The sequence below is a fragment of the Panulirus ornatus genome, chromosome 6 (assembly GCF_036320965.1).
Source record: "Panulirus ornatus isolate Po-2019 chromosome 6, ASM3632096v1, whole genome shotgun sequence".
Classification (NCBI taxonomy): domain Eukaryota; kingdom Metazoa; phylum Arthropoda; class Malacostraca; order Decapoda; family Palinuridae; genus Panulirus; species Panulirus ornatus.
In genome coordinates, this window is record NC_092229.1 from 50,247,686 (window position 1) to 50,270,445 (window position 22,760).

Here is a 22,760-nt window from a genome sequence, read left to right on the forward strand (position 1 = left end):
ACCTCGCAAACACGGGCAACGGCGATCAAGTGTGTGTGTGTGGTGTGTGTGTGTGTGTGTGTGTGTGTGTGTGTGAATAAAGTGCATATGAACGCGCACTTTCGCAAAACACATTATGCCCTCAAACAGCGTCCCCAACTACCGCGCAAAAGGTATCGGGTTCGAATCCTTGCTGTTGGAGGGCATTATGTGATATATATATATATATATATATATATATATATATATATATATATATATATATATATATATATATATATATATATATATATATATCAATTACCTCTTATGTACTTTATATACATAATAAACTAACAGATATATATACTCAACCTTCTCGTGTCAGTTCCATTTCACAAACCTGTGCGAAAGGAAAAAACAAAAAATGGAATCCTTGATTAAGCATACATTCCCTGAACACTAGCAAGGTTAGATTACATTCTTCCGCCGGAGCTGTGCTTGCGTCACAACCTCATGGGAAACTCCCCCTTCCCCCTCTGAGGAAATCACACAGGAATGTAACATCTGTGCACGTAATTACCTATAAGAAAAACCAGACTCCATAATTGTATTAGAAGAGTTATCTAATTACATTAGAAAGGGAAATTCCTCGAAAGTTTCAGCAGTATTGGAGTAGATGGTGATAGATAACTGCTATAATACACAGTACAGATTCCATAATTAAATTAGAAGAATTATTTAATTGTATTGAAAAGGGTAATTTCTTTCAAGGTTCCATTGTATTTAAGGAGACAGTGAAATGGTAAGTGCCAAAAATAAAGACTACAGAGTCAAAAATGGAGCGTAAGAGTGGAATTACATTCGTGGAGATAAGAGAGATATACATTACAAAGATAACCCTAATGGACTGTCACATCACTCCAGTATCTCTCTGCACTATCTCTCACTGTAGTATGAATGCAGTATCTCTCTGTACTATCACTGTAATGTCACTAAAGTATCTCTCTGCACTATCATCTCTAATTTCAATGTCACTGGAGAAGCTCTCTGCACTATCTCTTACTGTAATGTCACTGCAATGTCTCTCCGCACTATCTCTCACTGCGGTACCCCTGCAGTATCTCTCCGCGCTATTCTAGCTATCATGTTCATTCTAGTCTATGATTATACTATCTCTCACTGCACTATCTCTCGCTCTACTGAGTCCCACTTTACTATCTCTAACTGCACTGACACTCTCTCTATCGTCCCCCTCTGCGGTATCTCTCACTGCATTATTTATTTGGGCATTCTCTCTCTCTCTCTCTCTCTCTCTCTCTCTCTCTCTCTCTCTCTCTCTCTCTCTCTCTCTCTCTCTCTCTCCTGCTTTTCACCGCCCCCTATGTTTCTGCACTTATCTCTTCCCCTCAGCCACTAAAGTGACCGACGCAAGTCTGTTAAGTAGTACTTAGACAAATAAAGCTTTTTCTTTTAAAGTAAGAAAGACAAAGGCAAGTTTGATCTTTTTTTGAGACGAAGAAAGGAAAGACGAAATTTGACTGACCCGTGATCACTGTACGATAATTTTTCCTTAGCTCTTTGATTTTTGTAAACATACTTTGAGACCCTACCATACTGTCTTGCCCTAAATGTATGAAATAGAAATAATCATACTAACAATAATAGTAATAATAATAATAATAATAATAATAATAATATAATAATAATAATAATAATGATAATAATAATAATAATAATAATAATAAAGAATAATGATTCACCAAGACGCACTTGGCAGTTGAACAAAAACACATTCAAGGGTTATAACAACACACTACGCTGGAAAGCTTCACTAGGACATTAAACGGGTCAACAAGACACTCAAAAGGTCACCAAAACACACTTGGTGCGTCATTAAGACACAGTGAGTAATCACAACTCAAATATCATGAGCTCATGCAAACCACAACTCACTCACTACGTCACCAACACACTCGAGAGACTGCGGGAAGAAAAAAAAACGGAGTCATTAAATCACCAAGACACACTAAGTAGGTCACCATGAAAGTCAGAACGGCCATTAGGACGTAACCGGTAGTTCACCAAGATACACATACCGGGTCACTAAGGCGTTGAAAGGCACGTTAAGACAGACTGAACGGGTCACCAAGATATATATACTCAGAAGGTCACCATTCATTTGTGTGGGTATATGTACGTCACCATGAAGCTTCCTGATCACTGATGACCAAGACAACCTCATCAGGTCACCAGCAGAGAGGAAGCAAGTCACCAAAAACACTCAGTGTGTCACCAAGACAATCAACGGATCACCAAAGCGGGTCACCCAACAGGTCACCAAGAGACGTTCAGCGGGTCACTAAGATCATCTAACTGATCACCAAAGACACACTCAGTGGGTCACCACGACAGACTTCAGTAGGTCACCAAGTCAGACTTCAGCAGGTCACCAAGGTAACTTCAGGTCACCAAGACCTAGGCATAAAAGTCACCAAGACTCAGGCATAAAAGTCACCAAGACCCAGGCATCAGGTCACCAAGACTAGACAAACAGGTCACCAGGACGAAGCGGCAGGAAGTGGCGGGGTCCAGCCCCCCACAAGGTACTCACACTAGATAAATATTTGGCCAACGATAATAAACATTGCCCGGGCCAACCAGCCGGCCCGCCCGTTGTTACCCGGCCTCCTGTTGCTCAGGCCCGGGCCAGCTAAGCCTCCTCTTGCTCTGGCCCAGGTCAACTCAGGCTCCTGTTGCTCTGGCCCAGGTCAACTCAGGCTCCTGTTGCTCTGGCCCAGGTCAACTCAGCCTCCTGTTGCTCTGGCCCAGGTCAACTCAGGCTCCTGTTGCTCTGGCCCAGGTCAACTCAGTCTCCTGTTGCTCTGGCCCAGGTCAACTCAGCCTCCTGTTGCTCTGGCCCAGGTCAACTCAGGCTCCTATTGCTCTGGCCCAGGTCAACTCAGGCTCCTATTGCTCAGGCCCAGGTCAACCCAGGCTCCTATTGCTCAGGCCCAGGTCAACCCAGGCTCCTATTGCTCTGGCCCAGGTCAACTCAGGCTCCTGTTGCTCAGGCTCAGGTTTCCTGTTGCCAAGGTCCCCCTGGCCAGCTCAAGTTACTGTTACTCAAGATTCTGTTGCCTAAACTTCTGTTGCTCAGGCCCCTGTTGCGCTCTTTTAGTATTCTGTTGCGGCTAAAATCAACACCTGTTGTAGAGGTGGTTGTGGTGGCTCTTGCGGTGGCTGTTTGTTTCCACAGAGGCTGAAACGGTCAGTTGTTCCACCAGTTCTACTGCGCAGAGAAGTCTGACCCAGGCCCACACCGCTGATGTGGTATGCAATAGGCCTACTGCGCACAGAGCCTGAGTCAGGCCTACGGCGCACAGACCCTGAGGCAGGCTTACTGCGCACAGAGCCTGAGACAGGCCTACTGCGCAAACAGCCTGAGTCAGGCCTACTGCGCACAGAGCCTGAGGCTGGCCTACTGCGCGCACAGCCTGAGTAAGGCATACTGCGCACAGACCTAGATCAGACCCAGCCCGAACCAAAATGCCTATTGCATATTTAGCGTAAGCCAGGTCTACTGCGCAAGTAGTCTGCATCAAGCCTACTTCACCAGGCAGGTTTACTGCGCAGACACTACAGCGAGCGTTGAAAAATGGGCAAGAAATATCAGCAACGAAATGTAGCTCAAGAACTGCCATAGGAAAAAAAAAAAAAAATTACTTTCCAACTGATGCCAGCGGAAAACCCCTAAATTGGAAGCACTGCGCTCAGTACACATTACATCAGCATCACTGCGCACATAAAACCCACGGCAGAACTACTGAGCACAGACAAAAACTACGTTGAAAGTACTGCGCGCAGATGAAAAATAAATAGATAAAGTGCACCACAATCTCTACCTCCTTAAAATCCAACATCATATCTATCCGCGTATCAAAACCTGTACCAAAATTGTTGCGCACATACAAACCCGCGCCAAAATTACTGAGCACACATAAAAAAAGACCAAAGCAAATTCTCTCATAAAGACTTGCATCAGGACTACAGCGTACATAAAAAAAAAAAACCTGCACCAAAACTACTGCACTAAAAAAAAAAAAAAAATGCAACCTGCAACAAATACTGCGCAAATAAAAACTTGCGCAGGCACTATTGCAAAAATATACGGGAAAACGTACGCCAGAAATATTGCGTTCATAAAACTGCAGTCAGAACTACTGTTTACATAAAAACTGGTACTAATTTACTTCAGGGTTGAACGCCTTAAAAACGCCTCACCTGTAGCAATAATTTACTTCAGACTTAAACGCCTTAAAAACGCCTCATCTGCAGTACTAATTTACTTCAGACTTAAAACGCCTTAAAAACCCCTCATCTGCAGTACTATTTCATTTCAGGCTTGAACGCCTTAAAAACGCCTCATCTGCAGTACTAATTTACTTCAGACTTAAAACGCCTTAAAAACGCCTCATCTGCAGTACTAATTCATTTCAGGCTTGAACGCCTTAAAAACGCCTCACCTGCAGCACTAACTCAATCTAGACTTAAACGCAGTAAAAAAAAAAACCTGCAGTACTAATTCACTTCAAACCCGAACTCTTTAAAAAACGCCTCACCTGCAGTACTAACTTACTCCAAGGTTGACCGTAGTAAAAACGCCCCATCGGCAGTACTAATTCACTTCAAACTTGAACGCCTAAAAAGAAAAAGCCCTCACCTGCAGGACATAAGATAAACCTGTACCACACACCATTTTCTCAGCGAACATCCCTGTATATCTGCCACCCTGGCTATCTATATCTACCTCACCCTATCTATATACGCTTATCCAAATTGTGCGAACATCCAGCTCACCCTAATCGTAAACTCTGATAAGATTAGTCAATTGATAACAATCACGGCTTCCCAGTACTGCAATATCTGTAAGACCTAAATGGCTGTCTACGTCCAATTAAAAGTTATTCATTTATTAATAAATTCACTTAGATGTATCCAAATTACTGTGCATGTCTAAGATGATAATTCAACTGTCGCCGAAATGTCAAATAACGGCCAAAATAAAATTCTGCGCATACATGGCTTTACGAAAACGTCTACTGCGCACACGTAAGCAATTATCACGCTTAGTGCGCATATGAATTAAGCACAGTAGAGCTACTGCGCACATAGAAACTCCTTCCACTCTTTAGAACGCCCTTGGTAATCGACACCAGTCTTGCGTACACACACACACACACACACACACACACACACACACACCGTGGGCCTCCATAGCAAAGTGGTTGGCGTTATTGACCATGAGTCAGCACGGCCCCGCCGTAAAAGAAGGTTGGGCCCACATGGGCTCCGAATCCTGAGCGTGGCAGTTGGCCCACACCTAACCCAGGTGTTCGTCCTACCCTCGGGGCTGGTTGATTAAGGGGTACCTGGCTTTAAGAGTAAAACTCTCTCTCTCTCTCTCTCTCTCTCTCTCTCTCTCTCTCTCTCTCTCTCTCTCTCTCTCTCTCTCTCTCTCTCTCTCCGTAACACACAAATAGTAATCACAAATTACTATCAAACACAAGAAAGAAAAAGGGTTTAAAAAAATCACTGTTGTGAATAATTACTTTAAAGAAGAGCGAAAAAAGATCGCTCAAAAATTGTTAAAAAGGTAAAAAAAAAAATAATGAAAAAAGGTATCATGTGGACACCTCACCGATAAAGGCTTCAGAAAAATATTGGCCTTTTTTTTAAAAGGTAACTCACTCTTATCTTTTACGATAAAAGAAATAGCGGCAGATTTACACTAACAAAATACCAAACCATACTCTTACATTCTCACAAAATACGAAAACGTTTCGTCTGCAAAAATAGAGTAAATAAATGAATAAATTACTATTTTTTGGTATACAGATGGTAGATTAAAACGAACATGTAAAGAAATAAATATATAAACACTAACAAGATCTCTTAAGATTGGGAAAAACAATCTTGTTAAAACACACAAACACACACACACACACACACACACACACATATGCTAACACCAAATCCCTCCAGGGACAAAAACAGAAAAAAAAAAACCTGAGTCGCCAGTGTAGGATAGAGTAACGCTGCATACAAGAGCGTAGTACGGGAGCAGCAGCAGCAGCAGCAGCAGCAGACTCAGCAGCAAACAGCAACGGAAGCCTGGGCTGGCGAACAGGAAGGACAAACAAGAACAGCGCAGGCAGTTACGAAGGCCGCTGCGGGCGGCGGAGGAACAACAACATGCCACAACAACACCAGTAGCAGTAGCACGGGAGCCTCGCAGGAACAACAACAACAACAGGACCAGCAACAGCAGCAGCAGCAGCAGCAGCGGCAGGAGGAGGAGGAGGAGGAGGAGGAGGAGGAGGCGGGGTGGGCGTGACGTCATCACTCAGGAATCTCATTCAGTGGACGTGACGTGCACGAGGCACGATAACTCTCGCCCCTGACGCGCGCCCCACACCCGAGCATACAATCCCCCTCGCTCCTCCGGGAGGCGGGGAGAACGAGGTGCCCTTCTCCCTCTCTCTCACACTCTCTCTCTCTCTCTGTCCTAGACGCGTTGGGATCACGTCTCGCGCAGGAGCAATACAGAGCCCAGCAGGGATGGAGAACGACCGTACGTAAAAGATTTAAAGGAAGGGGGTCTCTGGACACAGGTGCCAGCCGATACTGACGAAGGTGTTGCGTTACCAGTCATCGTTCGGTGGGAGGCTGAGGCGTGTCGCGTTACGCCATGGGAAGAGCTGGGGGCCATGTAGGCCAACCTCTGGCCCCGGCCAGGCCCACTCCTGACACACCCCACGGCAGACCGGTCCTGAGAGACATCACGCGCGAGGAATGTGCCTGATTTATCCCCAGAAAAATTCGACGGCGTTGGAAAGAAAACGAGCGCGCGAGAACTTAACGGTTCCCCCCGCGCCTCCACTCTCCAGGAATATATATATATATATATATATATATATATATATATATATATATATATATATATATATACCGTCGCTAAATAGCCGCCCTGCCGTTAATTAAATATCTTTAATTACCGAGATGGCAAGTAAAAGTGAGAGAGAGAGAGAGAGAGAGAGAGAGAGAGAGAGAGAGAGAGAGAGAGAGAGAGAGAGAGAGAGAGAGAGAGAGAGAGAGAGGCAAGACATTACAAGCGTCCGATATGGTTATCATGAGTTTTAAATTTACGACGGAAACGGACGACGCTTAACGGCGTCAACGGCGCCATAGAGCGAGCGCGCGCGCGCGCACACACACACACACACACACACACACACACACACACACACACACACACACACACACACACACACACATCTTTTTCAGTAGGTGTATTACAACAGCCACAATCCTCCCACTTTGTCTTAAGTAACACTAAACGTCATAACTCCTCTGCCCACCTTATGTTACAAACCTTTTCCTGGGGCTTTTCCCACGAAGAGAGCAGTGATTGACGGTGCGTTACTTCTCACGTACTTCTTATATATATATATATATATATATATATATATATATATATATATATATATATATATATATATATATATATATGGCAGTGACCATGCACCCTACACACCTCAATGACATACAGTAAGCTTGGGTACTGTACCAACCTACCAGCCACAACTACTGACAGCAAACCACTAGTTATAAACAGCCGTAACTAGTAACGGTAAACCACAACTTGTAACAACAAAACATAAACAGAAACACAGCCATAATTAGTGACAGTAAACCATAAAAACACAAAACAAAAATATAGGAAAAAAAAATACAAATGGCGACCAAGACATAAATGGAAAAACGTTAAAAAAAACACAACAAACAAACCTTGATACCCACACCAATGGGAAAACAGACAAACAAACAAACAAACAAACAAATATCCATGTCAGTGATAAAAATCATTCGTAATGAATCATGAACAGACGCAAGAAATTATCATGTCCGTGAAAACGCAATTAGTTATCATCATGTCTTTAAAAATGTAATTAGTTATCATCATGTCTGTGAAAACGCAATTAGTTATTATCATGTCTTTAAAAATGTAATTAGTTATCATCATGTCTGTGAAAACGCAATTAGTTATCATGTCTTTAAATATGTGATTAGTTATCATCATGTCTGTGAAAATGTAATTAGTTATCATCATGTCTGTGAAAATGTAATTAATTATCATCATGCCTGTGAAAATGTAATAATCATTTGTGAAAATGCGATTAATTATTGTCATGTCTGTGAAAATGTAGTTAGTTATCATCATGTCTGTGAAAATGTAATTAGTTATTATCATGTCTGTGAAAATGTAATTAGTTATTATCATGTCTGTGAACAGCTAATGAGCACATCTGATCTGAAGACAGGCTTCATGCGGGCGGCAGGCCAGTCAGTATGGAACACACACACACACACACACACACACACACACACACACACACACACACAGTGTTGGGGAAATCACAGGTGTACTTCTACAATGCAATTCATCCCGTGTACATTCCATCGTCTTCATAAGGAAGGGAGTTTACACTAGAATAGTACATGTGGTAGATTTGCGTTACTAGATCTGCCATGGAGGCAACACACTAAAGTGTAGAAACACCAGACGAACAACACACAACACATCAAATATGGGGTGTTTGAGCTTCAACAGCCATAAGCATGTGTCTCTAGTTCCCTCATCAGCTGGTAGGGGAGCAAAGAGCCCGTCTGTTCGTCCGTATATAATAAACATCTGTCTTTAAGGGAAACAGATGCACAGCTGTCTCGCACCTGCAAGCTTCGCCTGCGGGATTGAATGGTATGATCAATCTTTATGTGTAGACAATCCTTCGATTCATTCCATGCCCGTAACTGTGTGCGGTGTGTCCCTCCTTGCATTCTACATCGTCATATGATCATGTATGTACCAGGTCAAGATAATGCCCACATCTTCCTTATACAAATGAGGCAGTGCTCGCTCGAGTATGTACTTGCGAGTATTATCTGAAAGGGGGAGTTGTAGTCTTATATATCTAATGTTTATCATTTTAGTCTCATCAGAAAATATTCCCGAGTGAACAAGGAGCCCATCAAATGAATTTACTCATCTTTCGCATTAGTTAGTGTATTGAGTAAATGCGAACAGCAGATATGATATCAGTTTCAAGCATATCTTAATATCAACATCGAAGTTCCTGTAAGGTGTGTGTATATATATATATATATATATATATATATATATATATATATATATATATATATATATATATATATATATATAAATTTTTTTTTTTTTTTTTTTTTTTTATACTTTGTCGCTGTCTCCCGCGTTTGCGAGGTAGCGCAAGGAAACAGACGAAAGAAATGGCCCAACCCCCCCCCCCCCCATACACATGTATATACATACGTCCACACACGCAAATATACATACCTACACAGCTTTCCATGGTTTACCCCAGACGCTTCACATGCCTTGATTCAATCCACTGACAGCACGTCAACCCCGGTATACCACATATATATATATATATATATATATATATATATATATATATCTAAAGCGGAAGTGGATCATAGGGTGGGGGAGGGGGCGAAAATTTTGGGAGCCTTGAAAAATGTGTGGAAGTCGAGAACATTATCTCGGAAAGCAAAAATGGGTATGTTTGAAGGAATAGTGGTTCCAACAATGTTGTATGGTTGCGAGGCGTGGGCTATGGATAGAGTTGTGCGCAGGAGGATGGATGTGCTGGAAATGAGATGTTTGAGGACAATGTGTGGTGTGAGGTGGTTTGATCGAGTAAGTAACGTAAGGGTAAGAGAGATGTGTGGAAATAAAAAGAGCGTGGTTGAGAGAGCAGAAGAGGGTGTTTTGAAATGGTTTGGGCACATGGAGAGAATGAGTGAGGAAAGATTGACCAAGAGGATATATGTGTCGGAGGTGGAGGGAACGAGGAGAAGAGGGAGACCAAATTGGAGGTGGAAAGATGGAGTGAAAAAGATTTTGTGTGATCGGGGCCTGAACATGCAGGAGGGTGAAAGGAGGGCAAGGAATAGAGTGAATTGGAGCGATGTGGTATACAGGGGTTGACGTGCTGTCAGTGGATTGAATCAAGGCATGTGAAGCGTCTGGGGTAAACCATGGAAAGCTGTGTAGGTATGTATATTTGCGTGTGTGGACGTGTGTATGTACGTGTGTATGGGGGTTGGGCCATTTCTTTCGTCTGTTTCCTCGCGCTACCTCGCAAACGCGGGAGACAGCGACAAAGTATAAAAAAAAAAAAAAAAAAAAAAAAAAAAAAAAAAAAAAAATATATATATATATATATATATATATATATATATATATATATATATATATATATATATATATATATCAACAACAACAAACTTTAATATTTCAAAGTCAGGACACGTAATCGACATTTCTCTCAAGACACATCAGCTTGGTTCATAACAAGTCCAAGTTTCAAGGCGAACACGGTAAAATGAACAGCCTTAATGGTCATATGAGGGTCTTAGCTTCTGTTTATCCGCGCAGCAAATGTCACTCGCCTTGAAAGCTACCGACAACCAAATGGCACCCACTTCGAAAGCGAAAGCTTAAACTACAGGGCAAATGACACCCACTCCGAAAGCTAATGGCAAAGTGGCCACGATTTCGTAAGCTGATACCAAATGGCACACACATTTCGAAAGCCAACATCGAAGCCAATGGCATCCATCTTGAAAGCTAACGACAAAGCGACGCTGATGAAATTAATTGTTTTCTCATGTCCAGTCATGTACTTGGTCCAAGAGATACTGTTGGGCACTACATTGTCATTCTCAACAACTCTTTATGAAGCCACCTTTTTGGATCACTCACAATCCTCTGACACAGAAGCCATTCTCCTTTCCTCTTGCCTTAAAGAAGACTCGATTTAACTAATTGAACACAGAATCCATTTCTTTCCTGCAGGATCCTTGGCGTTTTCGAGTCGAGAACATAGGGGCAACTTGAACAAAACCGAAAATCCAGTACACATATCAACGGAATCAACAATCAGTCGTTATCAGCCCAAACTATGGCGAAGAAAGGCCTTAGACTAGTTAGCATCTAGAAATCAAATAATTCCTCAAAAAATCAAAGAAGTCCCATCCACTCTTCACGGTATAACTATTGGTATTTTCTCAAATATCTTTCAAAGAATCATTGACTGAATTGTTGAAAAACTCGTGGACAAAGTCACACGGGATCAGAACTCATTTCTCGTGTTGACTACGAGTTCCCAAATGATAGGGTCCACGAACCAACTGACCCACCATACACAGAAGCCCAGAGACAAATTATTCTAATTACGCTCCTTAGACTTGCAAAATGATTAGATATATCTAATGATGAGACTGCTTCTATCGCTTTAAATCATTAGACATTATCTTCCTTTGCTGTGGCCTTCTTGGTCGACTAGTAAGGTCTCCAACCCACGACAATGACTGGTAACATACCGCTGCATGTGGCCTCACCTAACTAAAATCACTGCATGGGTCGTTGATTGGCTGCTTGGCCTTTTAGACCTATTCACTCCCGGGGGTCATTAAGGCCTTCATCCCATCAATATCCAACACCCGGAAAACCTTTCTGACTCTTTCAGGTGTTGTTGATATAATTCTAAGACCACATACAGTTTATGCATAATGCATATAGCTCATGAAAAACAAATGCGACCTTGCTTTGGTTAAGCTATTGAGAATTGCTGATGCCAGTGAAGAAAAAGGAAAGAGGCCAATGGTAAATGAAAGGGCACTGAACTGTTGATTATGACTATACTAGTCTTCATGGTCTGTGATCTCATACTAAATTTTGATCTTATAGCAATTTATTCTCATAGGTAATTAACTTCTGATATTCAGAGTTCAGTAGTCACTAGTGCACAATATAAGGATAATATAATGAGAACAAATTCTCGGTGTCCATCAGAGAACGTAATTCAAATCACAGTTATTACGGTTCCTTTCATGAGAAAAAAAAAAAGGCACAAAGACAGAACTGACAAATGGAACAGACATATATCAAAGTAACATTCAAAATGCAATAATACAACACTGTATTAGTACAGGAATTTTGTAACGTATGGTAAGAGCATAAATACACTTGAATCTCATGGAAATTCGAGGGCAGAGAAATGATTCATATTCGTCAAGTCTCGATTAATATATTATTCTTCATCAATCTTACGACCAAGAAAAGCTGGTGGATGCGATAGCAACCACACACAAAACAACCAAGACTCGAAACTTGTTGAGAACAACAGATCAATGCACTTAACAAGATGTCCAAACTGCCACTAACAATACAACAAAGACAGGTAAAAGTAATTAGAGACATTATCTCCAGTTAAAAATCACTTACACGTGTATCCCATACAAAACTGTAATACCAATGATGTATCTTACCACCTTCATAAAAGTAACAGCAACATAATACGAATCAATAATAAACTGGTAACTCTCAAAAGGGGACACCATGCCAAAGAATTGTCGTCCATTGTCTCTCCATACAACATGACATTCTAGATGACGAGAATTACCGTCTCTGTGTTCTGGAAGTCTTCCAGAAGCTTCTGTGAACCATTCAAAGATCCTAAGGTCCAACTAGAGAGTTTAAAGGGCATCTCTGATGATCTCTAGGCTCCATGAACAGCCTAAGGATGTCTCAAACTTCTAAGAGATAGTGAAAGGCATGTAAAAAGCTTTTCTTTTTTTAGGTCAAGAATGTATTCTAGAGCTCATCCGAAGAGCTCAAAGGTTCTTTCACAACACTACAACTTAGAGTTCATCGGAAGGGCTCAAGAGTTCTTCACAACACTACAACTTATATTAGAGTTCATCGGAAGAGCTCAAGGGTTCTTCACAACACTACAACTTGTATTAGAGTTCATCGGAAGAGCTCAAGGGTTCTTCACAACACTACAGCTTATATTAGAGTTCATCAGAAGAGCTTAAGGGTTCTTCACAACACTACAACTTATATTAGAGTTCATCAGAAGAGCTCAAGGGTTCTTCACAACACTACAACTTATATTAGAATTCATCGGAAGAGCTCAAGGGTTCTTCACAACACTACAACTTATATTAGAGTTCATCAGAAGAGCTCAAGGGTTTTTCACAACACTACAACTTATATTAGAGTTCATCAGAAGAGCTCAAGGGTTCTTCACAACACTACAACTTATCATAAGGTCAGCTCTCACACTCCCACTCACTCATTGTACTTACCAGATACGTCGGCCGTGACCTGCAAGACCTGGAGGGCCAGCATCAACAGGACCAGGACCTGTGGATGTCCTGTTAGGAGCTTCCTCCTCCAGGTCATCCTGCCCGGGGTCAGAGTTCACTTGGTGTTCACTCAAGGTCACTGGCTATTTACCCGTGCAAGCGCTCCGGGACCATCTGCCCCGCACGTTTTCTATATGTTCACTCCAGGAATGAATTTCTGTTCCCTTTACCAATGTCACATGTAAACTTATATTTCTCACTAGTACACAAAATTCAGTTTATTTATTTTGTAAAGATTTTCCACTTTCTCGATTGTCTTAGAAGCATTTTATATTCATTTATCACATAGTTTGTCTATTGTTTTCAACAGATCCTCAGTTCAAATTATCATAAACACAACACTATTGTTACCTGTGAGCTTTGGTCCTCTTTATTATCAGTTATTCAAATCTGAAGAGGAGGAAAAACATTGCAGTTAGTAAGTCGAAAGAAAAACCAGCAATTTTCACTTCTGCCATGTACAGTATATATCACTAGAAAAAAAAAGGTATTTAAGTAAGGTTTCCATAAACAAGACGCTACTGCAAACTGCAAATGGCATACATGATCAACCTCGGTCCGTCTTAAACGACCAATTAAGAGGTATTCAACAAACTACCCGTCCCAACCTCTCGCTAACCATCACCTGAACCTCATCTAAGAGTTTGGGAAGAGAGTGCTACAGTATTCTCGCCACCTTCACCTCCTGATACCTGAGATCCCTCCTCCCTGAGCTGCAGTTCGACACCAGAAAGGCATCCACTCCATCCGAGCTGAAATGCACCACCACAAAAACAGCCCCCGTCGCAAACACTGTTAACATATTCAACAATCAGGTGCTTGCATTTCAACCTGTCACTACTTATTTCTGTGTAACGATTCGGTTGAACATCTGGTAGTGGTTGAGTTGGAGGGAGTGGGGTGAGGGAAGGAAGGAGGAGGGAGGAGGGGGAGCTTCGAGTGGGGGCCCTGGTCGTCTTGGGTTGCTTGTAAGAGCTCAAGACACCAGGGAGTGTGAATGACCGTGCGGCCTTGCCCAGATCAGCACCGGCCGGAATGTAAACAGCTGTGTGTGTGTGTGTGTGTGTGTGTGTGTGTGTGTGTGTGTGTGTGTGTGTGCATGCTTGTGTGTACGTGTGTGAGTGTGTGTGTGTGCGCGCGCGCGTGTAAGCATGTGTGTGTGATTACCTCATTGTCTATTATGGAGACAGATCTTTCCACTCTCGGAGCCTCACGTCTTAAAACTTGCACTTGAAACTGTTTCCTCAGCCGTATCATCATATTTGACTTGAGTTGCCGCTCCACACCCTACATTGTGCGTTCCTGTGTTGCTGAAGATACGATTCGCCAAGTCCTTCCTTCCTTGACACTTCCCTCGGCCGGTGGTACGCCATGACCTCTGGTGTCGTCGTTCGTCAGTGCTTTTAAAAAATGAAACTGGTTCATGTTAACACGACCGAGGCTCCCTAAGAGCTCTGAGGTTGGGTGTTGTGTCTACACTGTATCCTCCGTTCCTCCACTATGGTGACTTCGAGGACTTCTGCTTCCCCATCCTCTCAATTCGTTTCTCTTTATTCTTGGCATCGTTCTCGACGTATTCCCCTAGACCTTCTCTACTAAGTCTATGTGTTTCCTTTGGTGAGCTGACCAAGATATAGATGTCTGGTGTTTGGTAAGGGTCTGGTGTGTAGAGGGGACCTGGTGTGTGTGCAGATAGGACCCGGTATAGGGTAGGGGTGTAGTGTGTGGATGGGTCCTGGTGTGTGGATGGGACCTTTGTGTGGAGGAGTCTACTGCTGGAAGGGAACTTGGTGTATGGAGGGGACCTGATGTGTGTGGAGAAGCCTCAACTGAAGTACCTCTGATTAACACTTGGCCGAAAGGAAACTATTCAGTGACAAATTCTATGTCACTAAGTCAACAGTTGGTCGAATCAACTAAGAAAACATAAGACATGAAACGTTGGAATTAATTTCCATGAATAATGTAACTCATTATATGACATCATCTCAAACACACTGCACCCAGATCACAACCTAGCAGAAAAACAAACAAGTTCTTCAGCTGTTTAGTGCTTCATCCTGCCATCTCCCCCACCCCCCCCCACCTCCTTCATTCTCGACACAGCCTTCCTACTCAACAATGAAATATTTCACGAAAACATTTTATCACAGCAGTCGGCGATTTCTATTCTCCCGTGTAAAACGGATGAATGATTGATAACTGTGTATGGGGGTTAGTCATCGTGAGTGAGGGACCATCCCGCAGTGTCTACAAACTGAGGACGGACAGACACGAGCGGGATAAGGATAAGTATCCTTTGGATGTATCAAACCAGCTAGGATGTCGTACTTAAGCAAACCAGCGGATCGCAGCCTCCAACAAACCTGATCGAGCAGAGAAGTAAAAAAGGCGGGTTTGGTACGAAACCGAGCTGTTCGGAGTAGATCTCCGAAACCATCGCAAGATGAGGAAAGGTCCTAGACCAGACTGGGGGAGGAAAAGACCTCCGAAACCATCGCAAAGGTATACGTTAGGCAAGATAAGGTTTCAGGCCGTGATGTGGGGGTAGAATGCTTGCGACACCATCGTAAGGTAAGGTAAGGTAAGGTCACACATCAAACTGTGAGGGTACAGGAAAAAAACATCGTAGGATATATATGTAAGGTAAAGGGGATCTGGTGTGTAGGTGGAAGAACTGGTGTGTGGAGGGATCCTCGTGTGTAGGAGGGAGCCCTGGTGTGTGGAGGGGGACCTCGTGTGTGGGATGGAGCCCTGATGTGTGGAAGAGGACCTAGTGTGTGGGAGGGAGACCTGGTGTGTGGAAGAAGACCTGGTGTGTAAAGGACCTAGTATATGGAGGAGGACCTGGTATGTAGAGGAGGGGGACCTGGTATGCATAGGACGTAGTGTATGAAGAAGGACCTGGTATGTGGAGGGGGACCTGGTATGCATAGGAAGTAGTGTATGAAGAAGGACCTGGTATGTGGAGGGGGACCTGGTATGCATAGGACGTAGTGTATGAAGGAGGATCTGGTATGTGAAGGGGGACTTGGTATGTGCGTGGAGGGCCGTGAAGACCCCTCGGGAGGTACAGGTCGTAGACGACCCGCCTGACGCCGAGAGAAAGCTAGGTGACCACAAAGGTCGTCACCAGAAATGTGATAACCTTATGGATTGGCCGGCCACCTCCTGCCGACGACGTCTCCAACCTGCTGATAACACATTGCCTGTCACGCTAGGCTTCCACTCCACTGCTTCCTCCTCTCTCTCTCTCTCTCTCTCAAACACACGTACTGGAAAAACCTTTCGCTCCAGAATCCCGAGTCTCACCAATATGGCAGGAGTCGTGTACACAGAATAACTTCCTAATGCTAAAACACGCACAAAATGAATAAAAAAAATATTAAAACATAAAACGTTGGATTTAATCTTCATGAATAAACGTAGACTCATTATATGACACGAACTCAACTACACCGCCCTCAGATCACAACCTAACAGAAAAAACAGACAAGGTCTCCAGTTGTTCAATGATTCATCCTGCCATTTTTCCCCTCCCCAAACCTCCCATATTACCGACATATTCTTTCACTCCAAATCATGAACAGGCCAACAGCTACGCCAGTGAGTCTAATCATGTAGAATGGAAAGCTGGGATTAATGTCCCATTATAAATATAAAAAAAAACGAGTCTACGGAAATTTTGCGTTGGTGCGTTAAACGCTAGGTTCAATGAAGAAGGTCCCTAAGATTGGGTTGTACGGATCTACGATGTGACCGAGGTTGTAGGTAGCTGTCTAGAGTTGTGGGAGTCTGTCTAGTGTTGTACGTGCTTGTGAAGTGTTGTATTTGTCTTTCTAGTGTTGTAAGGGCCCGTCTAGGGTTGTAGATGTCTGACGATTGCTTTAGATGTCTGTTTAGTGTTGGAGGAGTCTATCTAGTGTTGTAGGTGTCTGTGTCTAGTGTTGTTGGTGTCCAACCAGTGTTGCAGGTGTCTGTCGAGTGTTCGAGTGTTGCAGAAGTTTGTCTAATGTTGTAGATATCTGCACTACATCCAGCTACGAGATGCACTGCCTCTTGATCAATACCAGGAAATACATCACTGATCTTCCTCAACAGAAAACGAAGACTCCGACTTTCCTGAACACGGTCAACAAAAAACGAAAACTTTGACTTTATTAATCTTTGTCAACAGAAAACGAAGGCGACTTTAGTGGTATTTCTCAACAACAACAAAAAAAGAATATTCTCTCGCTACTGATCCTGCATTGTGTGATGGCTAACACTGATGGCTGACACTGTGTTGTGTGGTGTCTGACACTGTCTCGCGTCTGACACTGTGCAGTGTAGTGTCTGACACTGTGTTGTGTAATGTCTGACACTGTGTTGTGTGGTGTCTGACACTGTCTCGCGTCTGACCCTGTGCAGTGTGGTGTCTGACACTGTGTTGTGTGGTGTCTGACACTGCGTTGTGTGGTGTCTAACACTGCGTTGTGTGGTGTCTGACACTGCGTTGTGTGGTGTCTGACACTGCGTTGTGTGGTGTCTGACACTGTGTTGTGTGGTGTCTGACACTGGTATCCTGACACCACAGCCCTCGACTCCACATCAACAACGTCTCGACACACACTCTCTCAGGACACACACTCGCACCCTCTAGGGACACACACTCACACTCTCTCAGGACACACACTCGCACCCATCCTCTCAGGACACACACTCGCACCCTCTCAGGACACACACTCGCACCCTCTCAGGACACACACCCGCACCTTCTAAGGACACACACTCACACTCTCAGGACACACACTCACACTCTCTCATGATACATACTCGCACCCTCTCAGGACACACACTCACACTCTCTCAGGACACACACTCGCACTCTCTCAGGACACACTCACGCTCTCTCAGGACACACACTCGCACCCTCTCAGGACACACACTCGCACCCTCTCAGGACACACTCACCCTCTCAGGACACACACTCGCACACTCTCAGGACACACACCCGCACCTTCTAGGGACACACACTCACACTCTCTCAGGACACACACTCGCACTCTCTCAAGACACACAATCGCACCCTCTCAGGACACACACTCGCACTCTCAGGATACACACTCACACTCTGACGACGCATTCACCCTCCCACGGCACTCAGGCAGAGAATGAACTCCCCGCCTCTCACTCACGTTCAACCCTCCTCCCTACATCTCTCCTCCTCACCACCACCACTCATACGCGCCTCCTATACAACTCCCTCCCTGTATACCTCCCTCGTGATGTGTATACCACAATCATACATGCCATACGAATATATTACAGTCATCTCATAAAAATATACCATTCATACACCTTCTGATACCTAATACATTTCTTAATGCTTACTGGCCCGGTCGCGTACCGCTGTTCATACACCTCCTGATACATCATACACCTCTTCATCCACACGTACATCATACGTGTCCCTGTTGTACACACGGCCCTCATACATACACCTCTCTCATACACCGACAGTTCTACCAATCATACACTGATCTGGTAACGTATTACCCATCTTTAGTCCCGTCTAACATCACATACCCGGCTAATTACCCATCTTTAGTCCCGTCTAACATCACATACCCGGCTAATTACCCATCTTTAGTCCCGTCTAACATCACGTGCCCAGTTAATTACCCATCTTTAGTCCCGTCTAACATCACGTGCCCAGTTAATTACCCATCTTTAGTCCCGTCTAACATCACATACCCGGCTAATTACCCATCCTTAGTCCCGTCCAAAATCACGTACCCAGCGGATTATCCATCTTTAATTGCATCTAACATCACGTATCCAGCTAATTATCCATATTTAGTCCCGTCCAACATCACGTACTAGGATAATTATCCATCTTTAGTCCCATTCAGTGCCCAGCCAATAATCCATCTTTAAATCTGTCCAACATATCTATCCTTTTACCTGTCTACTCATATCCCTCTTCATTGTATTCCGTCTATCCATCTCCTTTTCAAACCACCTCTTAGCATCCACTACATCTACGCTCTCTCTCTCTCTCTCTCTCTCTCTCTCTCTCTCTCTCTCTCTCTCTCTCTCTCTCTCTCTCTCTCTCTCCCAGTAGGTGGGGCTCATCTGTGACACAGGCCTGTAGCACACCTTGCGCTGCCTGTCCTCTGTGCCAGGCAGCGTCTTAGCAGCTTGTGTCTGGGTTCTCTACACGTTCCCTGAGTACAAATATGTATATATATACCTTCCGATCCTTGTGTGTGTGTGTGTGTGTGTGTGTGTGTGTGTATGTGTGTGTGTGTGTGTGTGTGTGTGTGTGTGTGTGTGTGTGTGTGTGTGTGTGTGGGTGTGTGTGTGTGTGTGTGTGTGTGTTTTGGAGGTGCATGGGTTGCAGGCGGGAGCCTTTGAAGGTCGAGGTATGAAATGGAGGTGAGTGACCAAAAAAATTTATGACGGTGGTTGGAGAGAGAGAGAGAGAGAGAGAGAGAGAGAGAGAGAGAGAGAGAGAGAGAGAGAGAGAGAGAGAGAGAGAGAGAGAGAGAGAATGATCCGACCAACCATGAGAAAACATATCCGCCGGTGGGAAACAGAGATGGATGGATGGACACCCCGTGTGGCCTTGGGCTTGCAAGAAGTACCAACTGAAAACCTGCTCCCGAAATAAATGATATAAAGAATCTGAATTACGATTATCATTATCATTACAATCACTGAATGGGCTGAAATACTCTTCAACGCGAGTGAAGAATGGATGCATAATTATAAACAAGGGGGACGGCCATTCAAAGCTGGGCGAGAGTCACATGGGATGAGGGGGGGGGTCCCCTCCCTCTCAGTACAACTCTAGAACCACTTTTTCTTCTTTGATTTACGTCTGGAAAAGAACTCGAATCATACCGGAATATATTAGTCACTGAGGCCATCAAGGTTAATACAGGACCCATGTTGGTGCAGTGGATAGGGCAACGGGCGGCCTAAACACATCGTCGGTTGGGGCAGAAGGTACATGAAGTCCAGCCCATTGCGAATGCAAGAAGGAAAGTGAGAATGGGACGAGGCAAGTCAATGTGTTTATCATGCGGGTAGGAACGAGTTAATCGACCTCCTCCGACCACCGGGACGTCTGAGGAAGTCGACATTATGCCATCCTTATCACCGGATGATCTATATGAGGAATCATACTCTACGATGGGGGAAGAAGCCATTCTCTGATCAAGTGAGGGAAGCGTCTTCAAGTGTATGGTCACCAGGGAGATATCCTGCAGAAAACGGGGTCGCAAGAGAAGAACCTAGTTTGGCCTCGTGGTGAAGGAAGAAGGACTGTGCAAGAGAAGTCTGAAAGAATTCTTTCGCAAAAAAGAAGAATGAACTTTGAAAGGATAAAGAGACTGAACTTTGAAGAAGCAACAGATTGCGTTACTTTGAGACATACAGGTGAGATTGCAGAGGGCTGAAAAAAAAGGGAAAAAAGCGTGGAACAGGTATGGGAAGGAGGAAGACATTGAAGGACGAAGATGTTGCAAAGAATGAGGCGCGATAACAGTCCTGCAGCCATGACTGAGGGAAAAAGGCTCCTCGAGATGAGGGTGAGGAGGAGGGGTGAATGAGGTTATGAGGTTATGAGGTGTAGCAAATGGTGACTGGATATGGAGACAGAGTGTGTGTATGAGGCAGCAACAAGAAGGAAAGACTGGTAACTGGACCTGGAGACAGTCTGTGTGTGTGTGTGTGTGTGTGTGTGTGTGTGTGTGTGTGTGTGTGTGTGTGTGTGTGTGTGTGTGTGAGTGTAAAGTAGTAACAGTAAGGAAAGACTGGTGACTGGATCTGTGCGTGTGTGTGTGGAGAAACTGGTGACTGGATCTGGAGACAGTGTGTGTGTATGTTCATGAGGCAGCAAGAACGAGGAAAAACGGTGACTGGTATGTGTGTGTGTGTGTGTGTGTGTGTGTGAGAGAGAGAGAGAGAGAGAGAGAGAGAGAGAGAGAGAGAGAGAGAGAGAGAGAGAGAGAGAGAGAGAGAGAGAGAGAGAGAGAGAATGTAAGTGCGAATGACGAATCAAATCAGCGTGCAAATTTACGCAGGAATCAAGAAGCAATCATGTCTTGTGTGAAAGCACATGTCCACTCCAGTACATCGCCCAACGTAAACACAAACAGAAGGGTCACCGGAGGCTGGAGGAGGGGTTCCCATCCTGGCCAGCAGGTGTGTACTTCAACGACGCCAAAGAGCTGCTGGAGAAGGTCCAGAGGAAGATGTAAACCGTCGCCGGAATTAAGTGGCAGTGAGGCACGAAGGAGGAGAGGAGGGAGGGAGGTCCTCCATTTTCCCCAGCGGTACTTAAGGGCCCCGGACGATCGCAGGGTGAGAACATGATAGCATATCTTTAACTCCCTGTTTTGTGGAGGTTAGACACCGTGGTGGCCAGTGGTGACCAGTTCTTCGATATCTGAGGGAAGTGGAAAGCCAGAGGATGTGGGGCAATATGAGGGGTGACGTGCGAGGATAAAGACTTCCTGGAATACACTATGCAGCGTGAGAGGAGGGCCAGAGTGTTAAGTTCCCCCCAAGCACCCACGCGGTACAGTGGTCAGCGATGCTTACCACAAATCTAACGGGCCCTAAGTTCGAGTCCCAGGCATGGTCAGAGAGCTCACATCCAACCCAACCGTTCATTCTATCTCCTCTGGATGGGAGAGGGGGCGCTAGTCTAGGATCGGGTACCTGGTGTGGGTGTGGTGTGTGTGTGTGTGTATGTGTGTGTGTGTTTACACATAAGATCAAGACGTGGTACATACACAGGGGGGAACGAAACACAAACGTTGAGGAGTCCTCTCTCCTTAACACAATTACTCACAACATGCAAACGTTCCTCTACACTCTACACGAACATTATCATTATCATCATTATCATTATTATCATCATTACTGTGATACACACACGCACACACAGGTGCATCCAGGAATTCATTGAGGTGTCATGTAGCGAGTGTACAATGGCTGAGACACGTCTGCCCTGACAATGAGGCGGCGGTGACCGGGGAGGAAGGAAGGAGGAGGAGGGGGAGGGCTAAGTTGTGACACGGAGGGACCTGCATTATATAAAGCTGCCAATGATCCTCCCCCTAGCTGGCTGGCTGGCTGGCTGGCTGCCTGCCTGCGACGGATTGAGAGAGAGAGAGAGAGAGAGAGAGAGAGAGAGAGAGAGAGAGAGAGAGAGAGAGAGAGAGAGAGAGAGAGAGAGAGAGAGAGAGAGAGTGGGAGAGGGAGGGCGGCTGCTCCCTCCTCTCCAGCGCCCTCTCCTTCTCACCCTCTCTCTCTCTCTCTCTCTCTCTCTCTCTCTCTCTCTCTCTCTCTCTCTCTCTCTCTCTCTCTCTCTCTCTCTCTCTCTCCTCCCGGGGTGGCTATCGTCTTGCCTTACACCAGCTATTGTATCGTCTCCTATCGCGCCTAGGGTGGATAGGACGGAGAGTGGGTGGAGGGGGTTGGTTTCGCGC

The 22,760-nt window shown here is 44.5% G+C and overlaps 1 protein-coding gene across 2 annotated transcripts in view; it reads right to left on the reverse strand.

The window, feature by feature from the left end:
- The window catches only part of Fs (Follistatin), a 267,994-nt gene that overhangs the window by 236,126 nt on the left and 9,108 nt on the right, over positions 1-22,760 (reverse strand). For both annotated transcript variants that reach the window (XM_071662923.1, XM_071662924.1), the window contains exon 2: positions 13,216-13,665. In XM_071662923.1, coding sequence (XP_071519024.1) covers positions 13,216-13,312 — 97 coding nt within the window. In that variant the 5' untranslated portion in view covers positions 13,313-13,665. The remainder of the gene's footprint in view (positions 1-13,215; positions 13,666-22,760) is intronic.